Source organism: Pelophylax lessonae (genome assembly GCF_965119305.1).
Source record: "Pelophylax lessonae genome assembly, chromosome: 2".
Taxonomy (NCBI): Eukaryota; Metazoa; Chordata; class Amphibia; order Anura; family Ranidae; genus Pelophylax; species Pelophylax lessonae.
Genome location: NC_138769.1, coordinates 409,690,935 through 409,710,554, shown reverse-complemented (window position 1 = coordinate 409,710,554; position 19,620 = coordinate 409,690,935). Strand labels below are relative to the sequence as shown.

The following is a 19,620-nucleotide window of genomic DNA, read 5'->3' as shown; positions in this document are numbered from 1 at the left end:
GTTTGGTGTGTCTGCCTCAACAGATACTAGTTTTGTTTGAAAGGCTCTGCAATCTGCTATTTACTGCCGTTGGTTTCCCTTTTTTCATTTTTGGGCTTGTTCACCTGGTTTGTTCTTGTGTTCCTGCCCCTCAGTGTGAACTGCTTTTGGATATCCTAGATTCCTATTATCAAGCCGTGCCCCTCAATAGATAATAGAGAAAAGGATGTTTGTACTCGCAGTGTAATCCTTTTCCTGAAGTTCATTGAGGGACACAGACTCCCCCCCCCCCCCCCCCTCATATGCTCTCATTCTCTTTGGTCAGCTTGGTGGTAGGGTGTCAAAGCCCCAAGGGGAGCTGTCCATTATTTTCTGTGTGCCTAGTGTCCATTTCCTCTGTAGGCAACAGTATATACCTAGGTTGCTTATTATCAATCTATGATCCTTAATGGACTTTGAATAAAGATGTTTATAGTAAGTACAAAAATCGTATGTCCTCTGTTTGCAGAGCTAACCGGTGTGTAACAGATATAGGCGAAAGTGATCCTGTTGCCTGGTTTGAGCTGGAAGAGGAATGGGATGAAGTGGACATTAGGATGCAACAATGCAAAACTGCCAAGGTATGTGAAAATTGCATCTGGCTAAGCATTTTTAAGGAAGAATACCTGTTTTAAGAGTACCCGAGCCATGCCCAAAAAGGCAAGTGGAAAGGCAAAAAACTAGTCATAGATTGTATTGACTGTAAGCTCCCTACAGCTTTTCTTTTACCCATGACGTAGTTGACATTACCTGTAGGTTCCCAGGTACAGATTCATCTTAAGCAAGCAGTGCAGTAGTGACCCCACAAAATCTCATAAAACTAGTAGACACAGGTATTTTTCTAGATGTTCCCTAGAGCAAAGCATATCAGATTGTACTGTGACCAGAATCTTTGAATCTGCACAACTTGCCGAGACTATATACAATACTTCTCATGTATCCCCCATTAATACTTGGTGAAAATGTATAAACTGTTTGCATTTGCAAGAGTAGGCTGTGGGAGTAGATCGAGGAAACATCCATTGCCATTCTCATTTCCTTCATGATGGTTTGGTACTGATGACACATTTCTGTTTGAAAGTGTATCTTTTGTAGCGTAGCATTGCTTGCTTTTTTAAAAAGGTAACCTAGAATGATGTGGTGAAATATAGGATGAAAAAGGATTATGGTGGGCATGGCATAAATTTACTACAAGGATATTTTTTTATCAGATGTGAGGCCGTGTCATTTTACCAGCAGTATGTATGACCTAGTAAAAGTTCACACACGCAAAGCTGCAGAATGAAAGCAGCCAGCTTTTGGAGCATTCAGCCCCTTTTCACAATTTTAGTTTCTCCTTACGACAGGTTTAAGAAAGTGTGTTGTCTATTGAGCTCAATAGCTCAAGCTGAGGTTTCACTGAGAGATGCTGCCTGTTTATCCCACCTATTATTGTAGGGTATTATATAAATTTTGTAAAACGATTGTGTGTGTTTATACAGTGCTCAGCATAAATGTGTACAGTATACCCCTTTGAAAAGTAAGATTTTAATTACTATCTTAATGAACACCAGAACAATTTAAAAAAAAATTGAAAAAAACTGAATTTTATAGAACATTTTAGTTCCATTTTAGTTCCATTACATGAAAGTAAGGTTAATATAATATTATATATAATAATATAACTTGGATTACAAAATCTTCAGTTTTACTCAAATTAGTTGATGCAAAAATGAATACACCCACAACAAAAACTTCTACAGCTAGTATTTTTTTTTTACCTCAATGATTTGTAAGGACAGCACTAAATCTTCTCAGGCATGGAATGAACAAGTTGGCGACATATTGCAACATCTATTTCCATTCTTCAAGAACGACCTCTTTTAGAGCTTGGATGCTGGATTGAGAATGATGCTCAACTTGTCTATTCAGAATTCCCCATAGGTGTTCGATTGGGTTCAGATCAGGGGACATACTTGGCCACTGAATCACTTTCACCCTCTTCTTCAGAAATGCATCAGTGGCCTTAGATGTGTGTTTGGGATCATTATCACATTGGAAAAGTGCACGACGACCAAGGGCATTGAGTGATGGTAGCATCTTCTCTTTTAATATAGAGCAGTACATCTGTGAATTCAGAATACTATCAATGAAATGCAGCTCCCAGACACCAGCAGTACTCATGCAGCCCCATGGAAGGACACTGCCACCACCATGTTTCACTTTAAGGCACCATGCATTTTTCTTTGTGCTCCTCACCTTTGCGACACCATACAGTTTTGAAGCCATCCGTTCCAAAAACATTTATCTTGGTCTCATCACTCGAGTTCAGTCCCAGTAGTCATCTTCTTTTTTAGCATGGCAAATTCTATGTGGGTATTTTTGTGCATGGGCTTTAGGAGAGGCTTCCTTTATGGAAAACACCCATGCATGCCATTCCTCTGCAGTGTACGCCATGTGTCACAGAAAACAATCCCTCCAATTTGGCTTCCTACCGCTTTAGCTAACTGCAGTGAACGTGCATGGCGATTTTCTTCAACCCTTCTCGTCAGAAGACGCTCCTGTCGAGGTGTTAACTTCCGTAGACGTCTCTGTGAGATGGTTGCAGTTCCATCTTTGTTACATTTTTCTATTTCTTTTGCTACAGTATTCAGACTGTTAAGTACATTCTTGCTGATCTTCTTGTAGCCTTCACCTTTCTTGTGTAAAGAAACTTCCTTTTCTCTTACGTCCTCCGACAGTCGCCGCCACTTCATAATCTTCACTAATGGGGTAATTGACCTTTTCTCCGCAGGAGTAGCTAGGCAACAAGATTTGTTAATATCAAAGGTTTTAGCATATCACACCCCTAGGGGGTGGTTCCCTCAGTCAATACCTCCCTGCTTCCAGCATTCTCAACTCAGTTTTCAATTGCCTAGCTTAGGAGTAGCTGGCTGTGCCTGTGCTGGGGCTTTCAGTCTCAGCCTTCTATCCTCTTTTTGATTTTATTTCAAGTGTTTTTCTCTTTCTTTTACTTAGCTGTTTTTTTTCTCAGCATTAGTTTAGTTTTCTTCGGATGAAGATGATCATGCAGAGCTGGGTCTCGGTCTGGCCACCCTGGATCCCAGGGCTGAGAGCCAGGGGTTTCCCCAGCCTGCCATCGAGCGTTCAGCTCAGGTTTCCCTGACATATTGAACGACCCATCCCTGTTCGCTGCAGGGATGCTGCCTGTGAGGTGGCTACCTCACCGGACGCCATTTGCGGTTTCGCACCGCAGTCCACTGCGTCCTGGCTGCGACACTCCCTGTCCTCAGTACAGCGGTTTGGTCGCTAGAGAAGGCTCCCCACGCCATACGGACTGGTAAGTAAATTTCTATGTGGGGACCTGTCTGTTTGGGTGTCAGTCTGTGACTGTGTGACCCTGTATGTCTGTGTAAGTGCTGAGCTCCCTGTCAGATTCCTGTGTGGAATAGCTGCCTTTCTGTGGGCTGCGGGGGGGGGCTCTCCCGCTCTGCTGTGTGAGATGTATGGGGCAGACTGGGCTCAGACATGCTATGCGGCGACCGCTGATGCGGCCCGCCATTTTTCTCGGCAAACTGTGGTGATCGGCCCTGTGTGTTACAGCGCGGTGTTTTAGCGCCAAACGCCGCAATTTTGGCGGCGATCGCTCCTGCAAGCACATGTCGGCGCCATTTTCTTAATGCCTTGATTCCCTCAGCCGAGCGGCCATGTTTGTGAAGCCTGCATAGGCTATATAGGGCAGTCAGTCATTGCATCACTTCCTTTTTCACTGGAACAGCGATCGGTGGCAGCAGCTGTGTGCTCTCTCCAGGTTTTTGCCTTCCTTATCCTGTATTTCCTTGCTCAGTGCTCCTTATCCCTGCGGGGGTCGGTACATACAGTAGTGTGCGGTGGGCTGCGCTCGCCGCGGTCTTAAAGGGGCAGTACTTTATTTTCAGTTGATACTGGGGCATGGATTCTCAGGATTGCAAGTTTCCTCCCACCTTGGTGGGGGGCCAAGGGGCTGCTGCATCCCCCGAGGGGGCTGATCTGACTGCTGTTGTAGCGAACTTGGCTTCTCAGGTGCAGATGCTAATGGCTGATCAATCCGCAAAACGGCCCAGGTTATCTATTTCCTCTGATTCAGAGGGCGATGGGGCTGCTATGGCTGGAGTGCCCTTCTCAGGGTCTCTTTCATCTCTGGACCTTGTGGGGTCTGAGGGGGAGGCTGAGGTAGAAGGAGTTGATACTTCTCCCCCCGGCTCGCCTGAAGAGCTTGCACTCATGGATGAGTTGATTACTTCTATCAAGGAAACACTGCATCTGCAGGATGAACCGTGTCCTCCTGCTTTTATGTCCTCTTATGGGACAAAAAGGAAACGCAAATCAGCGCAGGTTTTTCCCTGCCCTGCGGAATTTCAGCGCGCTGTTGATGAGCAATGGCGCAATTTAAAGAAGCCTTTTACTGTGCCAAGTAAGTTCAAGCTGCGTTATCCATTTACACCCACCACTGATGAGCGTTGGTGTGTGCCGCCTCAGGTGGATCACGCGGTGGCAGTTTTGAATAAATCTACTGCGATTCCTGCTGAGGATACCCCGGTGTTCCGGGACCCTACGGACAGGAGATTGGAGTCTCTGGCCCATCATACTTATACGGTTGCTGGTTCCATGCTGAAGCCTATTTTTGCTTCCATTATGGCAGCCCAAGCTATGGCAGATTGGACGCAGGTGCTCAGGCGCACCCTGGTGGCTGACTCTGCTCCGCCGACAGCGTTGGCTATGGTAGATCAAATTCATCAGGGTGTCATGTATTTGTGCGATGCGGACTTGGATTTAATCCCTTTGGCTGCGCGCCTCTCCAGTGTAGCGGTGTTGAAACATCGCCTGATATGGCTGAAATGTTGGTCGGTTGACCAATCTTCTCGCAAGACTCTAGCTAATCTTCCCTATGCGGGATCTCGCCTTTTTGGCGAGTCGTTGGATTCTCTGATAAAGGGAATTTCCGGGGGTAAGAGCACTCTCTTACCCCAAACTCACAAGAATAGGTTTGTTCGCGGGAAGAAGAATACCTCGTTTAAGCCCTCTCAGGGGTCCTTTCGTGCCTTTCGGTCGCAATACAAGGGCAAGCCCTTCAAGGGCCAAGGCTCCCAGAAGAAGCCGTGGGCAGGTAAGCAGAAGTCCGGCCAGTCCGGGTCCGCTGCCCATACCAATTCGGCCTGAAGGGGCGCCCTCACCCGGTTCTGGGGTGGGGGAACGTTTGCTCGGTTTTCTTCAACCCTGGCTGGCCCGCATTCGGGACAGGTGGGTTCAGGAAATCGTTCGATCTGGATACAAGATCGAGTTTCTCTCTCGGCCGGCGAGCAGATTTTTTCCCTCAAATCTTCAACTGTCTCCGGAGCGTTTGCAGGACCTGCACCTGGCGGTGTGGGATCTGCGGGCCCAGGGAGTGGTGGTTCCGGTGCCTCATCGGGACAGGTTTCGGGGGTTCTACTACAATCTGTTCACTGTGCCCAGAAAGGAGGGCAAAGTGCGTCCGATTCTGGACTTGAAAGCTCTGAACCGCTTTGTGCGGTTTCGCAAGTTCCGCATGGAATCCCTGCGCTCAGTGGTGGCTGCCATGAGTCCGGGGGAATTCATGGCCTCCATCGATCTGAAGGATGCGTACCTTCACATCCCCATTTTCGAGGGTCACCAGAGGTACCTTCGATTCGCCATTGCGGAGGATCATTACCAATTCGTGGCGTTACCCTTCGGTCTCGCTTCGGCTCCGCGGGTTTTCACCAAGGTGCTTGCGCCGGTCCTGGCTTTATTGAGAGCCCAGGGCGTCTGTCTTGGGATATCTGGACGATATCTTGCTTCGGTCTGTGACCAGTCAGGGCCTGGTGAACGACCTGTCCACCACGATGCAGGCTCTGCAGGAGTTTGGTTGGACGATAAATTTTCCAAAATCGACGTTGTGTCCGTCGGTTCGTCTTCCCTACCTGGGGATGATCCTGGACTCTGCTCAAGCGAAGGTCTTCCTGCCGGAAGACAAGCTCCGGACACTTCAGGACGAGGTCAGGTCCCTCAGGGACACTCAGTGCTCGTCCCTCCGGACATGTATGAGATGTCTAGGTCTAATGGTCTCGACTTTCGAGGCGATTCCCTTCGCCCAGTTTCATACGCGGGGTCTTCAGGCGGAGATCTTGGCCAAGTGAGACGGGCGTCCACAATCTCTGGATCGGCAGCTTTCGTTGAACCGCCACACTCGAAGGGGTCTTTTGTGGTGGCTCCAGTCCCCGGCGGTGTCGGGGGGCAAGTCCTTTCGTCCCTTGTCGTGGACGGTGATCACCACGGATGCCAGCCTGTCGGGCTGGGGTGGTGGTCTGGGCGTTCTCTCCGCCCAGGGAACTTGGTCGGAGGAGAAATCCTCCCTTCCGATCAACATTCTGGAATTGCGAGCGATCAAACTTTGCCTTCTGCATTGGTCGGAACGGCTTCAGGGCCGTCCGGTTCGGGTTCAAACGGACAATGCCACAGCGGTGGCCTACATCAACCATCAAGGGGGCACCAGGAGTGCCCGTGCTGCTCGGGAAGTGAACAGCATTCTGTCGTGGGCCGAGACGCACGTCCCGGCTATAACGGCTGTACACATTCCGGGGGTGGAGAACTGGCAGGCGGACTATCTGAGTCGCCAGACCCTGGACCAGGGGGAATGGTCCCTTCACCCGGATGTCTTCCAGATGTTGTGCGAGAAGTGGGGTCTTTCGGATGTGGACCTGTTCGCGTCTCTTCTGAACAACAAGGTGGAAAGGTTCGTGGCAAGGACGCGCGATCCTCGGGCAGACGCCTCATACGCGTTAGTGGCGCCCTGCCATCAGTATCGTCTGATGTATGCCTTTCCACCGATTCAGCTGCTGTCCAGGCTGCTTCGCAGATTGGCCTCGGAACCGCACGCGGTGATTCTGGTGGCACCGGACTGGCCTCGCCGGTCTTGGTACGCAAACCTCGTAAATCTGGCAGTCGACGCTCCGTGGCGTCTGCCGCTTCGGGACGACCTTCTGTCTCAAGGGCCGATATTCCATCCTGCTTTACAGTTGCTGGCTTTGACGGCCTTGCTGTTGAAAGCCTGGTCCTGAAGGATAGGGGTCTCTCCCCTGAGGTCATTCCCACTTTGATCATGGCTAGAAAAGCCTCTTCGGGAAAAATTTACTACCGTACTTGGAAAGCGTACTTTGCCTGGTGTGAGTCCAGGGGGTATTCCCCTCGCTCATACTCTGTGTCGAGAGTATTGGCTTTCCTCCAAACTGGAGTGGACCAGCGTTTGGCGCTGGCCACAATTAAGGGTCAGATTTCTGCGCTGGCCGTTCTTTTTCAGCGCCCAGTGGCGTCTAATTCATTGATTAGCACCTTTGTTCAGGGGGTGCGACATTTGGCCCCTCCTAGGAGGGAACCTTTGCCTCCATGGGACTTGAACTTGGTTCTGTCCGTGTTACAACGGGCTCCCTTTGAAAAGATCAGGGAGATCTCGTTGTCTCTGTTGTCCAAAAAGGTTGCCTTTTTGGTGGCGATCACTTCGGCTCGCAGGGTGTCGGAGCTGGCGGCTTTGTCCTGCAGCTCTCCCTACTTGGTGATTCACTTGGATAAGGTGGTCTTGCGACCTAACCCATCTCTTCTTCCGAAAAGGATCTCGGAGTTTCACCTGAATGAGGACATTGTCTTGCCTTCGCTTTGCGCGAAGCCTAAGCATCCGAAGGAGGTGGCTTTGCATGCCTTGGATGTTGTTCGGGCGATCAGGGTTTACCTGTCATCGACTAAGTCCTTTCGCAAGTCGGATTCCCTATTCGTCCTTCCAGAGGAACCTCGGAAGGGCATGGCGGCGTCGGCTGCTACCATCGCCAAATGGATCAGACAGACGATTGTGCAAGCCTATGCTTTGAGGGGGAAGGTTCCTCCCTTCCCTGTGAAGGCGCACTCTACCAGATCTCTGAGTACGTCTTGGGCCTATCGTCATCAGGCTTCTGTGGCCCAGGTGTGTAAGGCGGCGACTTGGTCGTCCGTTCACACCTTCTCAAAATTTTACAAAGTGGATGTTCAGGCATCGGCAGATGCTTCCTTTGGCCGTAAAGTTCTTAGTGCGGCAGTGCCTTAGGGTCCCTTGTTTGGGCCTTTGGCTGTTGGGGTGTTTTTACCCCTGGGTTACTTGTTCTTCCTGGGTTGTTGCTCCTGTTGAGCACGTTTTCCTGTTGCCAGGTTGGTTCTCTTACTTTGGTAAGGTTCCTTTCTCTGATGTGGGTACTGCGTTGCTTTATGCGCGGCTGCGTTTTTTCCCACCCCTCATGTCTACACTGCTTTGGGACGTCCCCATTAGTGAAGATTATGAAGTGGCGGCGACTGTCGGAGGACGTAAGAGAAAACTGAATTTTTGTAAAATCTTACCGTAAAATTCCTTTCTCTGAGTCCTCCGACAGTCGCCGCCCCCGCCCCTCTTTTGGGGTTTGTTTATGTACTCTACTGCTATGCTACTGAAACTGAGTTGAGAATGCTGGAAGCAGGGAGGTATTGACTGAGGGGACCATCCCCTAGGGGTGTAATATGCTAAAAGCTTTGATATTAACAAATCTTGTTGCCTAGCTACTCCTGCGGAGCAAAGGTCAATTACCCCATTAGTGAAGATTATGAAGTGGCGGCGACTGTCGGAGGACTGAGAGAGAGGAATTTTACGGTAAGATTTTACAAAAATTCAGTTTTTCTGGCCTTGTGACATTTCTCTTACACGTGGTGCCATTGCTGACAGCATGAAATGGGGAAGGGGTTTTCTTTAGGCTGCATTCACATGTCAGTGTATAATCGCGGGCAGAACCGCTGCGGTTCCGCCCGCGAATCGGAGATTTATTGCAAATCGCGGGACGCCTAGCGTTGCCCATTGATTTGCAATAGCCCCCCAAACGCCGAGCGATGTTGCCGCGATTTTCGCCCGCCGAATCGCGGCAACATCGCGCAAACAAAATCGCGGGACGCAATACGCTCCAAAAAAGTACAAGAGCTTCTTTGGAGCGTATTGCGTCCCGCGATTTTGTTTGCGCGATGTTGCCGCGATTCGGCGGGCGTAAATCGCGGCAACATCGCTCGGCGTTTGGGGGGCTATTGCAAATCAATGGGCAACGCTAGGCGTCCCGCGATTTGCAATAAATCTCCGAATCGCGGGCAGAACCGCGGCGGTTCTGCCCGCGATTATACACTGACATGTGAATGCAGCCTTAGGTAATGCCCTTTTATAATAAACTGTCTGCTGGACACCTGTTTAATGAGTAATACGACTCACCTGTAGTTGCAATTCTTGTTTTTTTTTTTGTTTTTTTTTTCAATAATTTTTATTAATTTTAAGGTCAATTCTACAAACAAGAAGAAAAAGATAAAAAATTCCTGCATTACAAAATCCTCTCTTCTCCCCTAAATCCCACCTCCCCATATCTCCCCTCAGGACAGTTTTCTCCTCGTGTACTTCCAAACTAATTCCTATTTCTCTTTCCCGACTTTCTATAAATGTGGGTTTCCTCCTTCCTGCTAGATCAGTTAATATCTTGTAAATCTGAGACAAACCAGGTCTTCTTTTTAACGGGTTACAGATTTTTTTCACAAGGTTTAACTCTTTTTCTGATCCGATGGGTTGAGGCACAGATCCTACAAAGCTTTTTAGTTCCAAATAGCTCCACTCATTTAGTGTCGACCTTCCCATAGTGTTAAGCTTGTGAAATTGCCTCATTTTTCCATTGTGTATTATTTCTTTTAATTGCAAATCCTCTAACCCCACCACCAAACTGTTTCTCAGTTCCTGGTAAAAAAAGAAATTGTGCCTTCTAGTGGTAATAACGGAGAGTTGTATTCCCACCTGGCCTGCCTATATAGCGCATCCCATGTCTTGTATACAACTCTCGTTATTTTGTGTGTGTCCTCGTGTATTTCTCGATATTTTGGTGAAATCCAGATATTTCTATCCAATTGTGTTCGACTTAATGTGATTTCCAACTTAACCCATCTTTTTCTGAGCTTTTTTTTTTCCATTCTATCATCCTTGATAGTACTGCTGCTGTGTAATATCTTTTAATATCGGATGCCGCTAATCCCCCTTGCATCTTATCTCTGCACCCTAGGTTTTTTCCCTGCTTTTTAAAATTTAACAACATTGTTTTTATTGTTTTAAAATATGCCAGTGGGATAGCAATGGGTAGCATTTGAAACCTATATAATATTTTGGGCAAAATTATCATTTTAAACATATTTATTCTACCTAACCAAGAGATTGGGCAAGTCAATACTTTCCTAACATTTAGCTTTATCTCCTCTAACAAAGGTATGTAGTTGGCTAGGTAAAGATTTTCGGATAATGGAGTTTATCCCTAAAAATATTTTAATTTAGATTTTTCCCAGGTAAATGGAAATTTCCTCTGCAGAGCCTGCTCTGCTTTTTTTATTCAACCCAACGGTTAGGATTTCTGATTTTATTGGATTTATCTTAAAATTTGACAATTCCCCATATCTCTTCAGTTCCCTGATGACATTTGCAAAACTTATTCTAGGAATATTGATATCAAGACATTGTCTGCGTATGCTGCAATTTTATGTTCCTATTGTCCGGTGTTCACCCCTTTTATGTCTACATTATTCCTAATAGATGCCAACAAAGGTTCTAATGACAGGACAAACAACAGGGGTGAAAGAGGGCATCCCTGTCTCGTCCTGTTACACATCTTAAACCAAGTTGATAAATTACCATTTACTTTTACTGATGCTGATGAATTTTTATATAGAGCTCCTATCCACTGAATCATCTTGGGTCCTACACCGAAGTCCTTTATTGTTTCGACCATGAACTCCCAGTCCACCCTGCTTTTTCAGCATCAATTGACAGCAAAAGGGCCCGGGGCATCTTGGTCTTTAGACTTATGTAATAACATTTGAGTTCTAATCCCATTATTGTTACCTTCTCTTCCTGGGATAAATCTCTTCCTGGGATAAATCCTATCTGATCTTCAGGGATCCATTCTACCATCAAGTCCTTCAATCGAGCCGCTTATATTTTTGCATATCATTTTGTATCTGTATTTAAAGTCCTATTGGCCTATAGCTTGAGCACAGATTTGCGTCTTTCCCATCTTTAGGTAGTACTGTTATGTGTGCCAGCAGTGATTCGACTCTCATCTCCCCCTTTTCACCTATCTCATTCAAATAAGAGCAAAGTTTTATTACCAATATTTCCTTAAATCTCTTGTAATAGCTGGTAGTATATCCATCGGGGTCAGAGCTTTTTGCAGTTGGGGTGTTTTTTAAAGTCTCCTTTACTTCCTTCTGAGAAATTGGTGCCTCGAGAGCTAGTCATTTTTCTATTTCTATTTGAGGGAGCTTTGAATCCTGTATATATTTTAAAATCTTTTTTTTCTGTATTGTTCAAGTGTATCTTTTTGACAAACAGTGTATAGAGTTTTATAATAGTTTTGAAAAGCACTGGCTATTTCTGTGGTTGAGTGCACCATATCCCCTTTGGTGTTTTTTTATTTTTTCTATATAATTGCTTGATTTTTCTTACTTTTTAATAGTCCTGTCAGGTATTTTCCAGGTATATTTCCCCATTTATATCTTTCTTTAGCCACCCTATTGAAGCATCGTCTAGTCTCTTCCTCAATTAACTCCCTCAATTTATCTTTTTATAACACTAAAACTTTTTGTGTCTCAGCATCTATGCTCTCTTTGTGTTTCTTTTCCAGCTCATGTATCTCTGATATTAATCTGTTTATATAGATAGTTATTTCCCTTTTTTTCCCTAGAACCTACTGAGATAAATATTCCTCTAATGTATGCTTTATTGCCTCCTAGATTGTAGTTGGGGACATATCAGGGGTTTCATTTATTAGGAAATATTGGTCCAATTCTTCTTCTACTCTCCTTCCCACTTCCTCACCCTGCAATAAGTCTTCATTTATTCTCCATAAGTTTATTTTTTTTTTGTGTGGGACCCTGGGAGTTTTATTTTCATAACAAGCGTGATCGGAAATAGTCATTGTCCCTATTGATGTACTAACACCTGCTTCTATCAGCCTGTGCGCTATCATTATATAGTCTAGTCTGGAGTACATCATTTGCACGGGGGAGTAGAAAGAATAATCCCTTTTTCCCAGTTGTTGGATTCTCCAAGCATCTACCATTTGGCAACGGTAAAGCTTATTCTTAACCTTCCTAAGCTGGAGTCCTCCCATCACCCATGCACTTGACGTACAATCCAAAGATGGATCCATGCAGAAGTTAAAATCACCTGCCAAAAAAAGATTACTGTTTTTAAAAAGGGACAGTTTGTCTAATATTTTCCTCAAATATCCTTTTGTTTTTTTGATAATCTATATTTGCTAGGGTACAGGCCATACCCTGTGGTTGTTCCTTCAGGAACATGTATCGGCCCTCTGGGTCGACCAAGCTTTCCTCCAGGGAGAACATTACATCCTTTGAAAAATCAGTTGCCACCCCCTTTGCTCTTTTAATAGGTGAGTCTCCATATTACCAGATCGGAAAGTATTTTGAATATATTTTCACATTTGTATCTTGTGCAATATTGGTCTGCTGTAGAAAGGCGATTTTAGTGGAGTTACGTCTAAGCTCTTCCAATATTTTATGTCTTTTAGTTGGCGTGTTTAATCCTCTAACGTTATATGATAGAATTTCCAAGCAATTCATTTGATTTCTTTATCTCCTCTCACCTCTTGATGCTTGTAGCCCCCCCTGTCCTCCACTTGGTCAAGCCAAGTGAGGGAATGGGAGGCCTGTTTTACAACACTTCCACATAGATCCACAGTTGAGCTCAGAAGGGGTAGCAACCTCGACCGGTAAGACCACAAATTCTAAACAACAACATCTACCCTTAACCCCCCCCCCCCCCCACCACCACATCCCGTCTCTTTTCTCCTTGTATCCCCCCCCCCACACACCCTCTCCTGCCTCTTCAACCAACCCCCCCTCCCTCCCCATTCCCATCTTGATGTTGTTCCGACCAGCTGATGGTCATGGAGTAGGGGTTGGAAGATCTAGCCATTAGCTCTTCCCACTCTCTACTCTTATGCCTCAGGGTGTTGCTCTACTTGCTATTCGTAAGACATCCCTCCCTCCCAATTGGGTGGAAGGGTTCTGGGCCAGACTAGGCAGCCAAACCAGAATCACTTTTCTGTCTTCTTGAATTCTCCTTTTTCCCCGCCTCACACCCCCATCCCCTGTCACCACAGACCACTCTCTCCCTTCCCTATCCCCCTCAGGTCCATTCTAGACAAAGTTTGTTTTTCTTTTTTGAAGCTAGTCGCCATTTTTCTTCTCTGATCATCTCATCTGGGTCGCTCTCATCATTCCAGCCTGGTATTTTTGGAATAGGAATGTCTAATTTTCCACAGAAATCTTGTGTTTCCTCAGGAAATCTTAGTTTTACTGATCGTCCATCTCTTTTTCCTATCGGACAGGCTGGAAAACCCCAGTTATTTGTATTCCTTGGTTTTGCAGGGATTCCACAAGTGGCCTCAGAACCTTCCTTCTTCTTAATGTGGCTTGAGATAGAACCGTAAAGATCTGTAAAGTCACTCTTCTATATCTAATAGACTATTTGCTTTCAAAATTTGTCTAGATCTGTGCCTTGTCAGAGTAACTCTGAAATCTTATGATGAGGTCTCTGGGGGTTTATGCTGAGATATTTCTTGGTCACGTAAGCCGAAGAACTCTCTCAAACTTCGTCTGGTCCATCTCTCTTCCTTCCGACAATGGATTAAAGATCTTTCTCACTTTGTCAAATAAGTCTTCACCATAATGTTCTGGTATGCCACGTATTTTCAAATTCTTCCTGTTCTCCTGGTCCTCCATCTTATAAGCAAGGTGTCTACATTCCCTCCTTGATTCTTTTCAGGATTTAGATCTTTTATTATCTTTGTGTAGCTTTCTTGTCTCTCTTCCAGATCTTCAACACGCTGCAATAAATGAGCTAGATCTTTATGAATTTTTAAGTCTGCTTTTAAAGACTTTTCTAATGCTGCGAACATAGCAGCCATTTCTCCCTTTGTGAGCATTTGATCACTCAATATTTTTTCTAGGCTTTGGCCTACTCTAGCATCAGCTTCCGGTGTCTGTATCGACCTGGTCTGTTCCCCAGGATCCAGGCCCAGTGACATCCTATTTGAATCACTTCTTAATTTCTTCTATTTTGACCGCACTCCTTGTGAATTCTCAGAAGAAAGTTTTTCCAAACTCTTCGTGAATCATATCTTTTTTAATCATATTAGGGCTAGGACTTATGCCTCGTACACACGCGTCGATATTTGGCCGTGAATTTTCGGCCAACGTCCAATCGGCCGATTTTCGGCTTGTTAGTATGATGCTTTCGACAACCGACTTCGACTTTTCGGCCGAAAAAAATCTGGTGTGCAGGCTATAAAATTTTTGTTGGCCGTCAACACAACGGCCGATTTTCCGTCAGTCAGTACAGATTTCGGCAGACAAAAATCTGATGAGCAAGACTGGGCATGCTTAGAGAAGAAAAAACACACGAAAAGTAAACCAGCACATGACATCACTTCTGAAGTTGATTTTTGTTGGCCGAAAAAATTAGTGTGCAGTCTAGGCAAATTCCAACCAACAAAACACAACTCTGGACAAAAGACGGCCAATCGGTCGGCCGATAATCGTTGCGTGTGTACGAGGCATTACTCTTGGTGATTTTTGACGCACCACCTCTTACTGACCTACCCCTCATGTTTACTTTATGTATGCTTTTATTTGGTCTTCCCTTTTAAATGTTTTAAATACTTTTGATATTTCCCCCTTATTCAAGAGTGCCACTGTCAAAGAGAAGGGAGCTGGATGTTTCAGCCCAATAAAAAGTCAGCAAGAGAGTCGCAAGAAAATCGCAGTAAGGGAGATACCAAACGGTCCAAAAAAAAACAATAAGGAACAATCTCATCATTTAGTAGAGGGCCAGGAATAGGGATCAAGGACTAAGGAGGCCAACAGAACAAGGCTTAGCTCATCCTCCAAACGCTCCAATCAATCCTTCTGTGTCGCTGCTGTCCTGCGCTCAGCTTTCCAAAGAGCCCATGGTAACAGTGGAATAGCTGGTAGCCGATTGCTCAGCAGCATGATAGGTCACTCAGTCTCTGCATGTCACGGCTATTTTGTACCTGACGGCTCAGGACACTCAGGGTAGTGTGGTGGTGCTGTAACAAGGCAGGGAAGCCCGCTGTAGGAACCAGCCCGCCTCCAAGGCATGCATCAGCGGCACCGCAGGACGGGGTAAGGCAAGGCGGCCTGGTCCCGTCTGGGTCCCGGAGCTCCCTTACATCAGTCACAAAGGCTCCTCCCCCTTCGCTTGTTGAATTCTTGTTATTTAGGATTTTGTTGTCTAAAATTTCGCTTTGCTTCTAAGACTTTCATTGGGGTGTATTTTTTATTTTTTTTGCAAAATGGTCTTAAATGAATTTGTTAGGAAATTTTTTATTTTTTTGTGTGTGCAAATTAACAAATATTTGTTACAATCAATGGCCCGCATTTGTGGGAGTGTTTTGTAGTATAGTGTCCCACAGAAAATGTTGATTCTGTAAGAAAATAAAGGTTTTCTTGACAAATCTGTTGGGGTGTACTCATTTAGGCTGAGCACTTTACAGTAAATGTGTGTGTTAATTTCAAAAGTTGTAAATGTAAAAAAATTGTCCCTAAACCTTAATATTTTGTTAGAATTTACAATTCTTATGGTTAATAAGTTAGTTTGCATGTTATGGATATTTTATTAATAATGCTGAACCCTATCGACTTTGTAATACATTGTTGGGCTGCAGAACTTGTTGGTAACATAGAGGCTAATGGCTGTAAACCTTTCATCATATCCGTTTTTGATATCCGTTTCACTGATTCACTATTCTGTGTCAAATTTTCCTCACTAGTACTGGATGGTGAAGTTCCTCTGCACACGGGAAGAAACTGCAGAGCGCTTAGGTGTGCAAGGTATCAGTGCTTTTGGTTACTGCAGGCCACTGGAGGCTAAAGTTGACATGAATGTGACATGTTTGAAGTGTAAAGAATTGCCATCTGATAGCGTATGTGGAATGACACTCATTCTGAAAACACTGCTATTTGTTCAGCAGCTGGCACATGATATGGTAAGTCTCCGTAATTCCTAGATAACGATTAGAGTGTACCCCACCATTTTTATATTCCTGATATGTCTGTTGTACCATGTACTTGTGTTTAAAAATGTTCCAGTTCTCTTTGTATTCCTTGCCTGGTGATTCTGCCAGTCCTGCTGTCTTATTTCAAACTATCCACACTAGGCATAGAAGCCAAGACAGGCGCGCACACACACACACACACACACACACATCTCTTCACTGAGAAGATCAGTGTATTGCTCTTATTCTGCCTTCTGTTGAAACACCCCCTTGCATTCTTCACTCCCACCTCTCCTTATTCAGCTGACAACATAGGTCATGTGATGACTTATAAAAAAAAAAAAATATATATATAATTATCCTGAATGGGTTGTTTTACAAAGTGATGGTTCACACAATATACTTTAAGCCTTTAAGCTTTATTGCCAGTTGTATATAGCACATATTAACCACTTCAGCTCCTGAAGATTTTACCCCCTAATGACCATGCCATTTTCTCTTACGTCCTCCGACAGTCGCCGCCTCTTCATATTCGTCACATATGGGGTATTAGACTTTGCTCCGAAGGAGTAGCTAGGCAACAGAATATGTTAACAATAAAGCTTTAACATATCCCACCCTCAAGGGGTGGTCCCCTCAGTCAATACCCTCCTACTTCCTGCAACCATATCTCAGTTTTAATGTCTAGCTTGTCAGGAGTGGCTGGCTCTCTCTGTGCTGGGACTTTTTGTCCCAGACTCTTTCTTCTTTTTGATATTTTGTTTGAGTTTTCTCTCTACCTTTACTTAGCTGTTATTTTTGTCGGCATTAGTTAGTTCTTCGGACGAAGAGGATCATGCGGACTGGGTCTCGGGCTGATCCCCCTGGTCGCAGGTCGTGGGTCAGTGGCTTCCCAGTCTGCCATCGAGCGTTCAGCCAGGTAACGCTCCTGGCACAGTGAACGACCCATCCCTGTTCGGTGCAGGGATGATTGGTGAGGTGGCTACCTCACCGGACGCTGTGCGGTTTCTGAACCGCCATTGTGTGCGTCTTGAATTGCGACTCTCCCTGCCTCATGTGCAGCGGCTTGTTCGCCTGTGCGGGTTCCCCACGCCATGTGAGGTAAGTGTATCTATGTGGGGACCTGTCTGTCTGGGGGGGGTCTCAGTCTGGGACTGTGTAACCTGCCTTTAATCACACTGCTTGTCTCCCTATCTCTCGGCTGCATGCTGTGGGCTGCAAGGGGGGGGGGAGCTGTATGACACTGAGTATGTCAGGCTGGGCAGTGTGAGGAGCTGTGTGCTGTGGGGCATGTTTTTAATGGCATGTTGGGGCATATACAGCGATCGCTGCGGCGATCTAACATGTATCCATATAATGGGATAATATTGTGTGTGATTTTATGCACTGTGGAGCGGCGATTTCGGCGCCAAACGACGCCATTTTACCGGCGCCCGCTCCGGCCGCATGGTTTACATGCACGGCGGCCATTTTCTTGTAGCCTCCATAGGCTTACATAGAGCGCCCTGGCAGCATCACTTCCTCTCTCCTGGAAGCACCGATCGAGGCAGCAGCAGCAGCGGAGTCTCCTCAGGTTTTATCCTTCTATTCCTGTGTTCCATTGCCTGTATTCAGTCTGTATATTCCCTGTGGGGGTCTCATTGTGCCTGAGTGTGGTGCGGTGGGCTGCGCTTGCCGCGCTTGCTGTAAGGGGGCAGTTAACCCTTGGTTGTCTGGCATACAGGGGCAATGGATTCTCAGGAGGGCAAGTTTCCCACAGTATTGGTGGAAAGCCAGGGGACCGCTGTTTCCCCCCCAGGGGGGGATTTAGCCACTATTGTGGCTGGCCTTGCTGCACAGGTGCAAATGCTGGTGGCTGCTCAATCTACTAAACGGCCCAGAGTTGCTCTGTCCTCTGATTCTGAGGGTGAAGGTGATGGGGCTGTTCTGGCGGGGACTCCCCTATCGGGGTCCCGCTCCTCTCTTAATCTAGTGGGGTCTGAGGTAGAGGCTGAAGTTGAGGGGGTTGATAATTCTCCCCCTGGCTCGCCTGTAGAGCTTGCAATCATGGATGAGTTGATTGCTTCCATTAAGCAGACGCTACGTTTGCAGGACGAGGTGTGTCCCCCAGCTGCCTTGGCGGCTTATGGGACGCAGAGAAAACGCAGGACGCCGCAGGTTTTTCCCTGCAATGCTGATTTTCAACGCGCTGTTAAGGACCAATGGCGCGATTTGCGCAAGCCTTTTGCGGTACCAAGTAAATTTAAGCTGCGTTATCCTTTCTCGCCTGCCACTGATGAACGGTGGTGTGTGCCTCCGCCAGTGGATCATGCTATTGCGGTTTTGAACAAAGCCACTGCGATCCCTGCAGAGGGATCCCCTGTTTTCCGTGATGCCACGGATAGGAGACTGGAGTCTCTTGCCCGTCATACTTATTCTGTTACGGGTTCTATGCTTAAGGCTCTGTTTGCTTCTCTCATGGCGGCCCAGGCGATCGCAAGTTGGACGCAGATGCTTAGGCGCGTCCTAGTGGCCGATTCGGCCTCGGCGGCGACCCTGGATATGGTGGATCAGATCCACCAGGGTGTCATGTATCTGTGTGATGCGGACCTGGACCTGATTCCGTTGGCTGCGCGTGTGCACAGCGTGGCGGTGTTGTCTCGCCGCCTGGTTTGGTTGAAATGTTGGTCGGTGGACCAATCTTCACGTAAAACCTTAGCCAATCTGCCTTATGATGGGTCTCGCCTTTTTGGGGAGTCCCTGGATGTGTTGATTAAGGGGATTACCGGGGGTAAGAGCACTCTCTTGCCCCATTTCCCCAAGGCTAAGGGGGCTTCTGGGAAGAAGCATGCTCATTTTCGGCCCCCTCAGGGGTCCTTTCGTGCCTTTCGGCCGCACTACAAGGGCAAACCGTTCAAGGGCCAAGGCTCTCAGAAGAAGCCCTGGTCTGGGAAACAGAAGTCCGGTCAATCCGGACCTGCGGCCCATAACAGTTCGGCCTGAAGGGGCGCCCTCACCCAGTTTTGGGGTGGGGGGACGCTTGCTCGGTTTTCTTCAGCCCTGGTTGGCCCGTGTGAGGGACAGATGGGGAATTCTGGAAATCGTTCGATCTGGTTACAAGATCGAGTTTCTCTCTCGGCCGGAGAGCAGATTTTTTCCCTCAAATCTTCAACTGTCTCCAGAGCGCCTGCGGGATCTGCACCTGGCGGTGCGGGACCTGAGGGCTCAGGGAGTGGTGGTTCCGGTGCCTCATCGGGACAGATTTCGGGGGTTTTATTCCAATCTGTTCACCGTGCCCAGGAAGGAGGGCAAGGTTCGTCCGATTCTGGACTTGAAAGCTCTGAACCGCTCTGTGCGGGTTCGCAAGTTCCGCATGGAATCCCTGCGCTCGGTGGTGGCTGCCCTGGTTCCGGGGGAATTCATGGCCTCCATCGATTTGAAGGATGCGTACCTTCACATCCCCATATTCGAGGGTCATCAGAGGTACCTTCGATTTGCCATT

General features: G+C 46.7%; 1 protein-coding gene across 1 annotated transcript in view; it reads left to right on the top strand.

Moving 5' to 3' along the window:
• ZZEF1 (zinc finger ZZ-type and EF-hand domain containing 1) overlaps positions 1 to 19,620 on the top strand; it is a 499,621-nt gene that overhangs the window by 136,006 nt on the left and 343,995 nt on the right. The window contains exons 12-13 of the mRNA XM_082244777.1: positions 488 to 599; positions 15,915 to 16,130. Coding sequence (XP_082100903.1) covers positions 488 to 599; positions 15,915 to 16,130 — 328 coding nt within the window. The remainder of the gene's footprint in view (positions 1 to 487; positions 600 to 15,914; positions 16,131 to 19,620) is intronic.